Below are 14,541 nucleotides of genomic sequence, written 5' to 3'. Positions count from 1 at the left end.
AACAAAACCAACTAGTAAAACTTCATTTCCAGATGCCAGAAAGTCTCATGCCTGTATCACGTTATAATAGCTTGAGCAGATCAGAAGATTTTAAGATTTCAATTGCCATATTGAAGATAATTTCTTTCTCATAGTATTAATCGAATCATTTTAATATTAGTTAACGAAATAGCTATGAAATATAGCAGAAAATGTTAATAGGAAAGAAGAATGATGCGAGTGGCTTACAGTGAGAAGCCCAGCACTGCTAAGTACAACTCCATGGTTCCCTAGGGGAGGAAAAGACAGCAGAGTGCTGAATTGTTCTCAAGTTTAGGGGAAAGACTTCTATAAGCCCTTCCGTGAATTTTGTTAGTTGCAGGTAGGGGGAATACAGCAAGGTCCAGGACAGTAGTGCTGCTTGTTCCGCTTCACATTAAAGGAGTCTTTCAGAATATCTGACTTGCTTCAGGGCAAGAAAGTAGCCATGAAGTGCTGTAGGGGGAGAATTAAGACTGTGAAACACTTCCTGCTTAGTGCTGGTAAATCTGTCTGGCTGAAAGACTCTTGCTCTGCAGCAGAATATTTTGGACCTTTCCAAGGCCACGAAATTCAGGACTAGAATCCATACCACCATGTGGTTTTAAAGATGCTGGAAGCAGGTTTGGCCTTCACTCTCTGAAGGAATTGGGTAGAACAAAGAAGTGTTTCAGAGCAGCCACCAAGCATTTGAGACACATTTATTTAGTATCCAAAACTTAATCAAGCTTGCAGACTGACACTTAATACATAGGTATTTTTAAACGGAAACTAGCATTTAAAATGACAGTGTGCTCAGGTCAGAACTAGTAGAAAATCACCTCCAGTTAATTTGATGTATGCTTATCCTGGAGAATGACCACAATAGCAGGAAAAAGGCACCTTTACTTGCTAAGTTTTAACAAGGGCAGTCTACCTAAGCAAGTGGAGAAATACCTCTGGGCATCTCCAGATGTTAGCATATTTCATTGAGGATTTCAAAAAAATGCAGACTGAGTTCTGAAAAGCATACACTTATCCTCATCTCCTGGGACAGTCTCTCTTCTCATGTGTTGCATGTTTGCCCTCATATAAATGACAACATTTCAGCCATCAAGAGGAAGACAACTGGTCAGAGCAGTCCTGGAGTCATTCAGAAGAACAGCCGACGCTGGAAAGAGCGACCTGGCTCCAAACAAGGATATGTACTGGGGTTTCTTGTGGACAACAGTAAAAGCGCTGGTAGAAAAAAAATCCTAATTACTATGATTAGTAATTAGGATTACTAAACAGCTCTGAGAACTTAGCTTGGTCCACTATTACAGGAGCCAAACAGCTCTGAGAACTTAGCTTGGTCCACTATTACAGGAGCACATGTGCCCTTTTAGAAGTGACACCACCACTCAGAGAATACACCTGGTAGCAGCGCAGGAGAGTAAGCAATCACCAAATGCCTGCCAGCAAATTCTTCCAGCAGCTGAAGATATATATAACCAGTATCAATTGCACAATACGTTTTCAAATAATTCACATTTGAGCCAGAGTCACCCTCTAGAGCTACAGAGTAACCAGATGCATAGCACCTGATACTATGCCAATGTATATTAAGGAAGAAGCCATGTGGGAAATGCCCTTCTGACAGGGAGGTAGCAGTGAGCCTGGTGCACGAATGTGTCATGTAGGTCTCAGCGCTGCAGAAGTGACCGAAAGCACAGAAGTGCTTTAAACAGTAAAGCAGGAGCTACTCTTCCAACAAAAAAAGACTTAGGTCTGTTGAAGATACCCAATACTGTTGAAGTACTAGACTTCAAACTCAGCCCTGAAAAGATGTACAGTGTCACAAGAACAGCCAGAGATACCCACTTTTTGGGGCAATACACTGGACTTTCCCTTTATGACAACCCAACTGCTCTATCTACAGCCTACTGCAATGCAAGCCTGCACAATAAACAACTGAAGTACTACCTCGTTCTCCATTCCTCTCTGAAGCATAATATATTTAAAAACCCTCAAAACATTTTGCCAATAACGTCAGTAGGAAATTAAGCACAAGTTGTTATTTCAAACAAGTTTATCCACATCGTGGAAAAAGAATTTTTCTTCATTTAAAAAAGCTTTTTTGGGCTCTTTCTTCCCACCAGTATTTCCTTTTGCTTTTTGAACTTGTTATGATTCAGTGATAAGATCCACAAACATGAAACAGTCTCAACGCGGTCTTCAGCTTGATTTCAGATGTTTGGCTTGAAAACTCCACGATATCCTCTGCAAATATATCCAGATGAGTTCATGAGCTTATTTCAATCATATTTTGAATTAGCAGAAGACACAAATATTGAAAACTTGTCTTTTTTATCTTGATAACAAAAAATAGAGGGTCAGCTAAAGTGAGAGCTTTGCTCTGTTTGACTAATCAAATGGATTCCAACTCCCAAGTATAGCAAGATACCAAATTTTATCAGTTTCACTCTGCTTTGTTGTGATTATTGTTTGACTCCATACATGTTCCTTGTACCTCTTACCTAAATAATCCGTACAGGCTCCAAGTTTAACAGATAATCAACAAGCATAATATATATTACATTCAATCAGGAATATCTACACTTGATAAAGTTGTCATAAAAACTTCTTTTTATTCAAATTGGTGTTGTTCTTTATAAAGCTATTGTTCCATTGTTCAAAGATTAGTCATACTTGTTGTAGCTTTGCATTTCAAAAAATTTTGTCTTTGCCAAAACTGTGAAATCAGTTCTCACTTGTGTGCTTTTCTCCAATTTTCTTAGGTTTATTGCCTAAATTTATTCAGAAGAAAGCATTTGCTGGTGCTTTGATTGCCACCGAGTAAAATATAAATACAGATAAACCAGTAAAACTCTACCTTCCTTTTTTTTTTTTTTAAGTTGTGAAGATTCAAACACACAATCAACTATAATATTTGTTCTTTACAAACAGGCAGTCAGATACCATCCCAAAATCCAGTTATTTAGTCACAGAAGCAAGAGCTATTCTGGTAGCTGAAGAGCAAGCAGCTGCATTGATTTCTAAATGCATTAAAGCATCTTTGTAGCTCCTACAAATTAAACTACGCGACCAAATCTGTAAAATGCAATCATACCTGTTCTCTTTGTTGCTGTAATCAGTGGAATCATTCTCACATCTCGTAGTATTTCCTGCCTTGATCTCCATTTCCTTGGCTTTAGAAGAGCCTACCTTATGATTGTATTTGGACAGAATCTACAGGAAACATTAAATGGGATTAAAAAGAGTTATCTAAGAACTCAAAACAGATGGATTACATACAGAACTAAGCACTTTTAGTTTTACTATTTTGATATTAAAATTATTTAGGAAAAAAGTTTATTAGCTGACCTGTAGAACATCATCTGGTATCCTTGTTATTTCTGGAGGTGGAGGAGTATCGAGTAACTGGTCATAGTGTTTTATTGTGGGAGGAGAAGGGTCTCCCAGATGTTTAAGATAGGCATCAGGGCTCACGGCAAAAGGAATGCTATCTTTGTATTGTTTATCGTTTGCATCACTCTTTGTCATGGACTCAATCTTTCCCTCTGGCTTTACCGGCTGCTGCAAAAGAGGTAGTAAATGCCTTCAGTTAATTTACTTATGTTAGGTGAAGTATTTAGTAAATATTCTTAAAAAATTACCATTACAAAGAACTTCTACGGTTACATAAGAAGTTACATAAGAAAAAATAGTATTGAAAAAGAATCCCAAATGAACCTTTTAAAAACTGCTTATGGCAAAGTGTGTGAAAATGTACATAGTTGCTATTTACTACCTTAGCTTCTCTTTTTAGCCAGCCTGTTTGAAAATCTGGACACTGTGGTGTTGCTGTATGACTGGGAAGAGGCAGTTCCTTTGTCTCTGGTGACCTTGGTAATACCGTTCTATTTGTTTTGGAAGAGACCTTCACATCAGGAGTACAGAACACAACTACCATAGGAGAAGCCATCCAGTCAGCTGCTGATACTAAGAGTGAGCAAAATATAAATAAAAATACATACATAAACACACACACACATATAAATATTACCAGTTCCAGCTTAATTTCTAAGTCTAAGATTTTCATAGATTTGCATCTTCTAAAATGCCTGTATCATTTTAGCTGATATTTTTTTGTTTGATCCATCCAAATTACAGTATTCCTTAAAAGCAGCAAATGCCAAAAAAAAGGTAATCATTCTAGTCCCATTACTGAATGCAACTGAAGAAGCTCAGCTTAAATCGGCATTGCATTACCTTCTCATGTATCCAATTGCCACTGTTTGTCCCAAGACTCTCACAGATTTTTAAAAGAACATATTTCTCCTCTCAAAGAAGTTCGCTCTTTGTCATTACTCTTGAAAAACCTAAATTACTATCTCACTAGCCTCTCTCAAAGTGGTTTCTTTCCTGTCTTTAAAGAGATCTTATGGGTATTCTCACTAAAAAAAAGGCTAAGTTGGCAAAACAGTATTTTTATTTCAAATAAGGATAAGCTGCAGTTACAAAATGATTAATTCCTCTGTATAATTCCAGCTGGATATGAGAAGAATGAGGAAAGATTTATACTGAAGCGAGAAACTTTCCCACAGAAGCCATCAACATTTCATTTTTTAGACATTAGTACTCATACAATGACTAGGCCTGAATTAACTATATTTAATCTGAAAACAATTGAAGTTTACCATGTGTTTATAATGCATTTACACATGCATCCTCTAAAAAAGTGCATATGTATATTTATTTCACGTATTTTTAACTTACCATTCTCAGCTCTCACATTTGATTTTGGCACAGAAGTAACCATGATTTCCCTGGCTGTCATTTCTGGCACATCCCCTCCATTATCATCTATTTTAACCAACCTGAAAACAAAACCCCTCAATTAGCTCTCAAATATTATGAAAAAGTCACAATTGAAGGAATACTGTCAGCCTGATCACTTTTCTAGTATTCATTCATTCATCAACATGCAAGTCAAAAATTAATTTTCTCAAAGATTATTTTTTCATCTGTGATTCTACTGCAGCAATTTGTAGTATGCAAATGTTCAATCCAGCCACAAATTATCAAATACTCTGAGATTTCAGTCCAAGGCATTAGGAAGAAACCAAACCCAAACCAACCAAACAAAAACATGTCCAGGGTAGGACAGATGTCCCAGATAATCAATTCTGTGTTAGGTGTACAGTCTATTTTATTTTGAATTGCCTGTTACCTACAAAATTCTAATCAACAAGAGGAAATCGTTGTTGCTTTAAAACTAGTAAAAGTATTGTGAACATTAAAAGATTTTTAAATGAATTTTTAAGTTTGAATAAGATTACTTAATCAAATACTACAGAGCTTTAGAGTAATTATAATATTTACATAACTATTTAAAAGAAGAAATCCCAAAATTATTTTAAAAGAAAATGTAGCAACTTCAGAGTGAAAAGCCATTTAATATCAATTCTACAATATTGGAAACTGAAATTTTTAAAATTACTTTTTCATATCCAAGATATTCTAGCAGAAGAATGACATATGCAGTTAAGAGGCATATAACCAGGCAAAAAGTGGAAGCTTACCTAAACTATATGCAAAAGTGTGTCTGTATGAAAATGATTTTAGGTGTTTAAAAAGTTAGCTATGGGAACCAAATTTGGAGCTTCTCTACAAAATGCCTAAGCTTAAAAAACCCCCAACAAACCATTTTGCATATTTTACTTAGATGAATATGTCTCAAATTTTGGGTAAAAAAAAAAGTAACTTTTGAAGTCAGTTTTGCCTTGGAAGTATTATAGATACCTGAAACCATCTCATTTTTAGTTTCTACAATAAGAATGATAAGTAGAATTTTTAAAGTGGTTTTCATGAATACGATTCTTGTTTTTTGAGCGATTTCTCTAAATATCAAATATTTAGCTACTGTCAGCTTTTAAAATTGAACATGTTGCTAATATTAACTATAAAAACATGACCTATTGACTACCTTTACATTACCTCGGAAGTATAGAAAAATAGTTATACTGCTAAGATGTTCTATACCTCACTGCTGCAATTTTTTTCTTCATAATTAGAACACTGAAAATCTGGAGATGTCTTTTCAAGAGAAGACTGGAGCAAAACCAGCAAACTGTTTGAAGGTGGGGCTTATGTAAGAGACAACACAGTGCTTCTACAATGAGGCATTTTACTGAGTGCTTTGCAAGTCGTTTACTGTGTTTATATTCCTAAAGCTTCTGAAACCTTTCAATTGGCTGTGCAGACAACACATCCTCAGAGCTGAACCCACAGTTAAGGAAAGCAAAAGATCACAAACATACTGAGTGTTTTCCCTTTGTAAATACATTGTGTGTGGAAGATTCTTATCGTGGTGCAGTCAAGGGAAGGAGCATATCAGATGCATTTAGTGGCAGCATTTGACACTGTTTGCACTGCAATGGGTATGTGAAAAGACATGTAGAGAATTCAGTAAAGACATAGGACCAACCAGCTGGTCGATATCACCCTATCACCTGCTTGAAGACAAAGAGGAGGGCAACAGCAGAAAGAAATTAGTACACCTAATTCAGTAAAGAAACAATCTGAACTTCAGTAATGTACTTACTTTTTGATAGTCTGAGCAGTTTTATGAATAAGTGATGTTGTAAATTCTTCATTCATACACATGGTATGTTCACTAATGCCAAAGTGTTCAAGTTTTGGTGTTGCAAACTCATAACCATCCATCTTCAGCTTACATTTTGGTGTTCTGGGCAAAGTACGGGGGGTTTGTATTTTCAGTGGAGTCTCATTCTTTGACTGTTGTTGATGTGCATTTGTTGTGTTCTGTGTTTTCACTGCACTCCAAGGCCTGGAGAAAGCATATTGTGAAAGACCAAAATCAGAAAGCTGAGGGCTACGCAGTAGGGTTTTGGGCAACAGTGGCTTCTCAGTACAAGCAGGAAGATCATTTGCTTTTTCTTCATCAGATTTATTCTGGGCAGACACTGTTGATTCACTGTTAACTCCTTCCTCTTCTTCTTTTTAAGAAAAGAAGTGAAAAAAATTATGTTAGAATTTCTGTTCTAAGATTTATAAAATAAATTGGGACAATTCCCCAGTATTCAAAATTTTTCATTTATTATTGTAAAAAAATAGATTCCTTCATTTGTTTTAAAGGACTGAACCTGATACTGCAACACATATCAAAACCTCGTATCAGGCTAAGCTATATTTATAATATAAGTCACACATTTACTGAATTTCTCTCTGCTGGTAAATATTATTTCTAAGAAAGATGAAATTGAAAGATTTTTACACAAGAGTATTTTTCATAGAATTCATCTCCCTGTATGGAGATGATAATGTTTTTGGGGAAAGAGCAAAGGGTGCACAGTACTAGAATGCTTCTTCTTCAGATAATCAGTATTGAAGAAAGGTTATGAAGCAGGAACTAAAAACTTGTGAAAGAAGATAGCTTTTTGGATAACAAAAGTCCACTGCAAAAATATGTAAATGTGTAACTTGTACATTTTTGGAGTTAGATAAACTGTAACACCCCAAAACATTAATGAATTTCTGCATGATAAAATAAATGAAGGACAATGAAGCTGGGAAAGGGTTTGGAGCACAAGTCCTATGAGGAGAGGCTGAGGGAGCTGGGGTTGTTTAGCCTGGAGAAGAGGAGGCTCAGAGGGACTTTATTGCTCTCTGCAACTGCCTGAAAGGAGGTTGTAGCCAGGTGGGGTTTGGTCTCTTCTCCCAGGTAACAAGTGACAGGATGAGAAGACACAGTCTTAAACTGTGCCAGGGGAGGTTTAGGTTGGACATTAGGAAGAATTTCTTCACAGAAAGGGTGATTAGACATTGGAATGGACTGCCCAGGGAGGTGGTGGAGTTACTGTCCCTGGAGGTGTTTAAGGAAAGACTGGATATGGCACTTAGTGCCATGGTAGAGTTGACATGATGGTATTTGCTCATAAGTTGGACTCGATGATTTCAGGTCTTTTTCAGCCTAAGTGATTCTGTGAAGTGGGTAAGGGGAGGGAGGCTATTTAAAGTAATATACCTTTCTATGTGCATTAATATCTTGTATTCAGATACACTTAGCTTAAAAATACATCTTAAAAAATAAATTAACCTTGTAGCTCCGTTTGGAGCTATTTAAAGGCAGAGAGAGTACAGGAAGAAAGGTACTATAACAATCAGAGCCTTCTGCCCTATCTTTGTAAAACAGCTGTAGTAGCTTAACTTGTACAAGAATATGGTCCATGGCCACAATTTTGTTTTGTAATGATGGGATAATGCTGAGAGAAGGTGAAGGTGTGCCCTGCCAAAGGCTTTTTGAAAGCTGACTGGGCCCTTGATACTCAAAGAGGTATGTGTCATACTGACAGCTGTAGTATTTTAAACTCATTTGGCACACCTGGATTTTTCAGACAGGTGTGTGTGCTTTTTCTTACTGGATTAAGGATCTCCCTCCCCTCCAATGATCAAGCCACTACTGCTTGTCACGTCACCTAATCCCTGTACATAATTCTACTGTCTCATTTGTGATGAAGAACACATTGTTTTAAGATTTTCTCTATGGTGATTTAAGTTAATAGAACTGTCACTTATGAATGTGAACCAACTGAGGTGCATCTACAATACTTTCTCAAGTGTGAGAAGCTGAAGCAGTGTAATTCTCTGCGTTATGAAACCAGTCTTGCTAACATGTTTTCTGAATATAATTATTACTGAAAAAATAAAACAACCAACACATACTAACATAAAACCATGCCAGGAGATCTAACTCCAAGTGTATGTGTTTTGAATTATTCTCATGGCACCAATCACAACAAAATCTTTTACCCTCTGAATATTATTATAAAGCAAATAATATAGATGTATTTGATCTCTTAATTAATAGAAATATACACATAGCTAAAGAGAAACATTTTATAAAACTATATTTTTCTTCACATTCTGTATTGCCAAGAAATATTACCTGTAAAGTCTTTGTCAGGTGGTTTGTAGCCATACTTCCGGAACAGCTCTCTTATTTTTCCAAGATCTGCTGCATATCTTTGCACCAGTATTTCATGTGCCTTCATAAACTCACGAACTGCTTGGTTTTCAGAGCAACTCTTACCAAAACTGGCATTAACATGTTCCTTTGGGGGCAGAGAGGGGAAACAAAAAAAATAGAAATACTGGTTTTCAAATCACCACATGGTAGTTGTTTAGACATGGGGCGTTTTGGGAGTAAATATACAACTGCAATTCAGATGAAGCAGCTAATTTAGGTCTTATCTGTACCTGAAAACTATCAGTATATATACACCTATGGAATATCAGGAATATATAGGCCGTGAGTATATAAAAACTTAGAAAAGTTAAATTATGATGACGGTTCACAGCATGACAGTTCACTTTGCAAACAAAAATATGTTTTTACTCCATAAAAATATGAGATGACACCAATTAGTTTGGACTCCTACTCCACGTGTACGAAGAATTAGTGCAGAGTAAAAGGTGAACCTCAAGCTTATATCCTAGCTTAACTCTCAATTATTTCTACACTTGCTTATTTCTATAATCCATTTTTCCTACTTCTGTTTAAGAAACAGAGAACATTCTTGACAAGTTTAACTGAATGGCTGAAGGTACTGACACTTCTGTGAAGACTGACTTTATTCTAAGGGCCAGTCATTGAACAGAAGCAAGCTTACCTCTTCTGCTGGGACCTTCTGTTCCTGAATCCTTCTCATACTTACACCCTGGCACAGCTACGACTTCCCTGTTACCTTTGTCCCCTGACAACCTGAGTGACAACAGTGGCTGCAAACTAATCAACACTGCTAAACTACTTCGGGTCACCCACAGGTTTTTGGGCATTACCCTGATATCCACAGCCATTATGAGGACTTGGAGGTGAGTAAAAATAAGGGTCATAACTGCTGAATAACAAAGTAGAATTGTGGCTTATTGATCAAAACAGAACTATACACCCCCACACACACTTCCACAATTTTTCAAGAAGGAAATGAATTAAGACGTTACCTTCAGAGTTTTGATTTCACAATGAAGGTCATGCAAGACCCTTGCTGAAGATTCATCTTCAGAGTCTTTGATATGCATGTTCACATAAAAAGGTTTGGAAAATAAAAAGAGTGCATTAGTGTTTTAGCATGCAAGTACATTCTACATCAGAATGCAATCTCCTGTATTAGTGGATGAGAGACTGGACATGACCCGTCCATGTGCACTTGCAGCCCCAAAAGGCAACTTGTCCTGGGCTGCATCAAAAGCAGTGTGGCCAGTAGAGCGAGGGAGGGGATTCTGCCCCTCTACTCTGGTGACACTCCACCTCAAGCATTGCATCCAGCTCTGGGTCCTCAGCACAGGAGAGACATCAACCTGTTGGAGCAAGTCCAGAGGAGGCCACCAAGATGACTGGAGGGATGGAGCACCTCTCCTAGGAGGAAAGGCCTAGAGAATTGGGAGAGGAAAGGCCTGGAGAAAAGAAGGCTTAGGGGTGACCTAATGGTGGCCTTCCAGTACCTGAAGGGAGCCTACAAGAAAGATGGAGATTGACTATTTACAAGAGCATGTAGTGACAGGACAAGGGGGAACAGACTCAAACTAAGAGGGAGCAGGTTTAGATTACACATTATAGGAGGAACTTCCTGTATCAATCCATGAAAAGAAGCATAAGAACGCAATTCTCATTTTGTCGTGTTCACCCTGGTTTTTTTCTGCGATAAAAACCTCACCTGTGCTGGTTTTGGCTGAGGTAGACTTAATTTTCTTTGCAGTGGCTGGTATGGGGCTGTTTTGGATTTGTGCTGAACACAGAGTTGGTAATATAGAGATGATTTTGCTATGGCTGAGCAGGGCTTGCACAGAGCCAAGGCCTTTTCTGCTTTTCCTACTGCCATGCTGGTGAGGAGGCTGGGGGTGCACGGGAAGCTGGGAGGTGACACAGCCGGGACAGGTGACCCCAACTGACCAAAGGGATATTCCAGACGGTGTGACATCATGTTCAGTATATAAAGCTGGGGGAAGGAGGAGGACGGGGGCGGGGGGATGTTTGCAGTGATGGTGTTTGTCTTCCCAAGTCAGCGTTATGCATGATGGGCCCTGCTCTGCTGGGGATGGCTTAACAGCTGCCTGACCATGGGGAGCAGTGAATTAATTCCTTGCTTTGTTCTGTTTGTGTGCGCGGCTTTTTTTTTTTTCCCATTAAACTATCTTTATCTCAACCCACGAGTTTTCTGGCTTTTACCCTTCCGATTTTCTCCCCGATCCCGCGGGTGGGGGAGGGAACAAGCGGCTGTGCGGTCTTTGGTTGCTGGCTGGGGCTAAACCACCATAACAGCCGCGAAGGAGCTCAGAGATATATCAACATGGGGAGGAGCCCAAACAATTCCTTCCCGAGCTATTCCCAGGCTCATCCCCGCACCCACCAGAGGAGCACAGGGGCACAATGGCAGGCGGGAACGCAAGTCGAGGAAGGAATCCGGAGGAACTCCTGCAGAGCCACCGGTCCCAGGCGGGACCGCCCGTCACCACGGGCTGCGCTTACCCGCGTCCTCACTGCGCACGGCCTCCTTCAGCTGCTTAACTTCCTTCTCCAACGTGACGGCCAGGCCCCGCAGCTTGCTGAAGAAGGCCCTGGACAGGTCCATGGCGGGGGAGCTCCGCAGGTACCGGGCCGGGCCGGCCCTGAGGGAGCCGGGCGGGGCCGCGCGCGCCGCGAAAAGGCTTCGAATTGCCGCCAGCGCGCGCCCCATTGGTGTGCTCGGGCCCCGCCCCCCGCGAGCGTCTCGCGAGAGCCGCGCCCCGCCCACCGCCTGCCTGCCGCCATCTTGGTTCCCGCCGCGGGGCCGGAGCTGCCGGAGCTTCCAGGTGAGTGAGGGCGGGCTGGGAACAGGGCCTGGGGCAGCGCTGCCCCCGCGGAGCCCCACGGCTTCGCTTCTCAATCGGGCCGCGTCCGCACCGGGGGAACGGGGTAGGGTGGCTTCTCTCTGCGCCATTGCTGGATTGTGCCGTATAAAGTGCTCGTCTGACTTCCGCGGTCACAGCACCAAGACTGACAGTTCAGGAAGCGTTTGGATAACGTTCTCAGGTACATGGTGTGATTCTTGGGGATGTCCTGAGCAGGGCGAAGAGCTGGATTCAGTGGTCGTTGTGGGTCCCTTCCAACTCAGAATATTCTGTGATACGAGTTCATGGAGTACAGTGTAATAAGAGACCTGGGAGGCGTGTTTAGGACTAACAGACAGGTTAATGAAGAGCACGTCTGTAAAGTCTAAATGTAACTCGGCCTCTCTTGCCTCTGCTGCACCCTGTGTATCGTGTCAGTCTTGGTGCTTTCCATGTTCACCAGTCGGTCTGATACAAACTGTTCTTCTTCTGTACTGACCAGATTTCCCCTAGTCAGAATACAAACCCAGGTGATTGCATACTAGTAAGTTTATGGAGAGACTGTGGTTCAGAAGCTAATACTGAGGAAATGCCAGGTTTGGATCCAGAGGACAGACCTGGAAATAATTCGTTTTGACAGTGCAGTTAGCTAATGGAAAAGGGCATGAATGAAGAACCCTTTGTTCTGGAGTACCTCAGGGCTGGATTTCTCTTAAATAATCTGTGGGGGATATGCTTTAATTGCAGTGTAAGGGTAACTGAATAAATTCTTAAGATACATAAATATTTCAGATTTCCTTTTTCTAATCTTAAATTTCCAATATGTCTGGCATTGTGCTGCCTATTGTGTGCGATGGTTGTATCAGGTTCTGAACTTGAACCTTCAAACGAGCTAAAAAGCAGTGGAGAGTGTTCAGAGCTTTTAATTTTTCTTGTCAAACTTTTATTTTTGTTCCTAAGGTAATGAGTATTTGATGTTTCTGTTTATGTTTTGAGGCACAATGTTTTTAACAACAGTATTACTCCGAAAGAGAATTCCTGGACACCAATGGATTGGGAAGTACAGGCGACCAAGACAGGTTACCCTTACAATGATGCAAGCAATGGTCCGAAGACTGGAAATTGAAGCAGAGAATGAATATTGGCTGAGCCGGCCTTACCTGACCCGGGAGCAGGAGTACAAACACAACACGGAACACAGACGTGCCAAGTGGGAAGCTTTCAAACGCCTGAAACAAGCCAAGTTTCCTGAGCACAGATACATCAGTGATCATTTAAACCACTTAAATGTGACAAAAAAGTGGACGTGCTGAATAACACAGCATATTTATATTTGGCATATGTCGTACACTGCCATGGGATCTGCCCTTGTACCTATTATGGTGGTTTTGTAATTCAGTGTAATTAGGGCGGATGAGAAGTAAGACTTTGCTACGGTGTACAGAATGTTACATTAAAAGTAGTCCTGTGGAACACTGTATATTTTGTTATTATTGTCTTAGAAAAGAACATTTTTTTGTGTGACTCTCTACCATCTGCCTGTCCTCTGTTCTTCAGGGCTCAAAACAGCGAGTTACCAGGTGCAGTGGTAAAGATTTATATATAACCTAGATTTATAGCATCACTAATTTCCTCCTGAAAGCCTGGAGAACATACTTGCTGTGTTGAAGGGGATTCTCTGCTGGCACTGGCCAGACAATAGTTCCTGGTAGCTCTCCCTTCTGAAAGGGATCCTTCTGTGTACAGCAGCACTTGAGACACAACTGATGGCAATTGCCATCAGGCATGCAAGGACCAAGGTGAACTAGAGTTACAGAGATGGGAGTAGGAGGCTGGAACTCATAGGATATTATAAAATATTCCCTTTTTTAAAAACTTTATGGAAAGAATTGTTTAATTTAAATGCCAGTGTCGGTGTCAGTGTCATGTCAGTGTCATGTCAGTGTCAACTTGGGTGTTGCTGCCTTTTTACACAGATTGTTTCTGATCAAAAAGGAACATGGCTGATTTCTGTTTGAGTGACTGACTTCTAAGTCAGGCTTAGCGTCCTGAAGGAATATAGTTAGCCACAAGTCAGGTTTTATATTTCCCCTCAAGACCCAGTGACCTGGAAGATGTGTCAAGAAGTGTAATCTTAGGTTTGTTGCAGCTGGAGTGTAAAAACTAGAACAGTTACACAGTGCTTCCCAGGGAGGCAGTTTTTTTCACTAATCTAATACACACATGCTACAGCTGAGCAATTTTCAGATTCTTTCACATACTTTTATTAAGTTGATGTTGCATTCAGCAATGAATTCAAGTGTCAAGTCCATTCATATCACTTTGGAAAAGAGGGTTAAAATGGTACTTTTTTATTTAAACATGAACTGTACTTCAGAGAAGTATGAACAGGTCTGAACACTGATGTACAAAATCTTGAATGCACTTCCATTGGTTATAAACGGCTTAAGAGAACTTCTATGGAAAAGTATACATATGGGGAAATTGCAAATACAATTAAAACATGAAGGAACTTCCAGGCAAAGCAATGTGATTTTGTATTTAATTCCTTTATAAAAGCCCGTTTAAAAAGTTACTTCAAGTATTAAACTATAAATGGCAATGTTTTCTCTGTGCATAGGACTAGTCCTATCTGTAACATACAAAAAATACAGTAAGTGCGTATTTATT

General features: G+C 39.8%; 2 protein-coding genes across 4 annotated transcripts; one reads left to right on the top strand and one right to left on the bottom strand.

Moving 5' to 3' along the window:
• Nucleotides 1-385: 385 nt before the first annotated feature.
• On the bottom strand, nucleotides 386-11,724 carry SKA3 (spindle and kinetochore associated complex subunit 3). Of its 3 annotated transcripts, none has more exons than XM_017831609.1 (10): nucleotides 11,531-11,724; nucleotides 10,006-10,070; nucleotides 8,951-9,116; nucleotides 6,587-7,001; nucleotides 4,759-4,859; nucleotides 3,791-3,981; nucleotides 3,364-3,573; nucleotides 3,110-3,228; nucleotides 1,321-2,259; nucleotides 386-1,290 (listed from the first exon to the last, which is right to left on the bottom strand). In XM_017831609.1, the coding sequence occupies exons 1-9, from the start codon at nucleotides 11,631-11,633 to the stop codon at nucleotides 2,226-2,228; spliced, it is 1,404 nt and encodes a 467-aa protein (XP_017687098.1). In that variant the 5' UTR covers nucleotides 11,634-11,724; the 3' UTR covers nucleotides 386-1,290; nucleotides 1,321-2,225. The 3 variants fall into 3 exon arrangements, with proteins under 3 accessions (XP_017687098.1, XP_017687096.1, XP_017687097.1); XM_017831607.1 differs by having other exon boundaries at nucleotides 388-1,290; nucleotides 3,364-3,576; XM_017831608.1 differs by having other exon boundaries at nucleotides 388-1,290; nucleotides 3,364-3,576; nucleotides 6,587-6,998.
• Nucleotides 11,725-11,788: 64 nt separating this feature from the next.
• MRPL57 (mitochondrial ribosomal protein L57) lies at nucleotides 11,789-13,351 on the top strand. The gene is made up of 2 exons (XM_017831648.1): nucleotides 11,789-11,853; nucleotides 12,868-13,351. Exon 2 carries the CDS (start codon nucleotides 12,873-12,875, stop codon nucleotides 13,182-13,184), a length of 312 nt encoding a protein of 103 aa, XP_017687137.1. The 5' UTR covers nucleotides 11,789-11,853; nucleotides 12,868-12,872; the 3' UTR covers nucleotides 13,185-13,351.
• Nucleotides 13,352-14,541: the final 1,190 nt, after the last annotated feature.

This window comes from Lepidothrix coronata, unplaced genomic scaffold (assembly GCF_001604755.1).
Source record: "Lepidothrix coronata isolate B3197 unplaced genomic scaffold, Lepidothrix_coronata-1.0 Scaffold194, whole genome shotgun sequence".
Classification (NCBI taxonomy): Eukaryota; Metazoa; Chordata; class Aves; order Passeriformes; family Pipridae; genus Lepidothrix; species Lepidothrix coronata.
Note: the sequence above shows the minus strand (reverse complement) of the source record. Positions and strands in the feature narration are given on the sequence as shown.

What these genes read in the sequence shown, in the direction of transcription:
- SKA3 (XM_017831607.1), bottom strand. Translation starts at nt 11,633, where the DNA reads ATGGACCTGTCCAGGGCCTTCTTCAGCAAGCTGCGGGGCCTGGCCGTC. An exon ending in GTGAAATCAAAACTCTGAAG is followed by an intron (nt 9,117 to 10,005) that starts GTAACGTCTTAA and finishes CTGCCCCCAAAG; the next exon opens with GAACATGTTAATGCCAGTTT. An exon ending in GGCTAAAAAGAGAAGCTAAG is followed by an intron (nt 3,577 to 3,790) that starts GTAGTAAATAGC and finishes CCTCTTTTGCAG; the next exon opens with CAGCCGGTAAAGCCAGAGGG.
- MRPL57 (XM_017831648.1), top strand. Translation starts at nt 12,873, where the DNA reads ATGTTTTTAACAACAGTATTACTCCGAAAGAGAATTCCTGGACACCAA.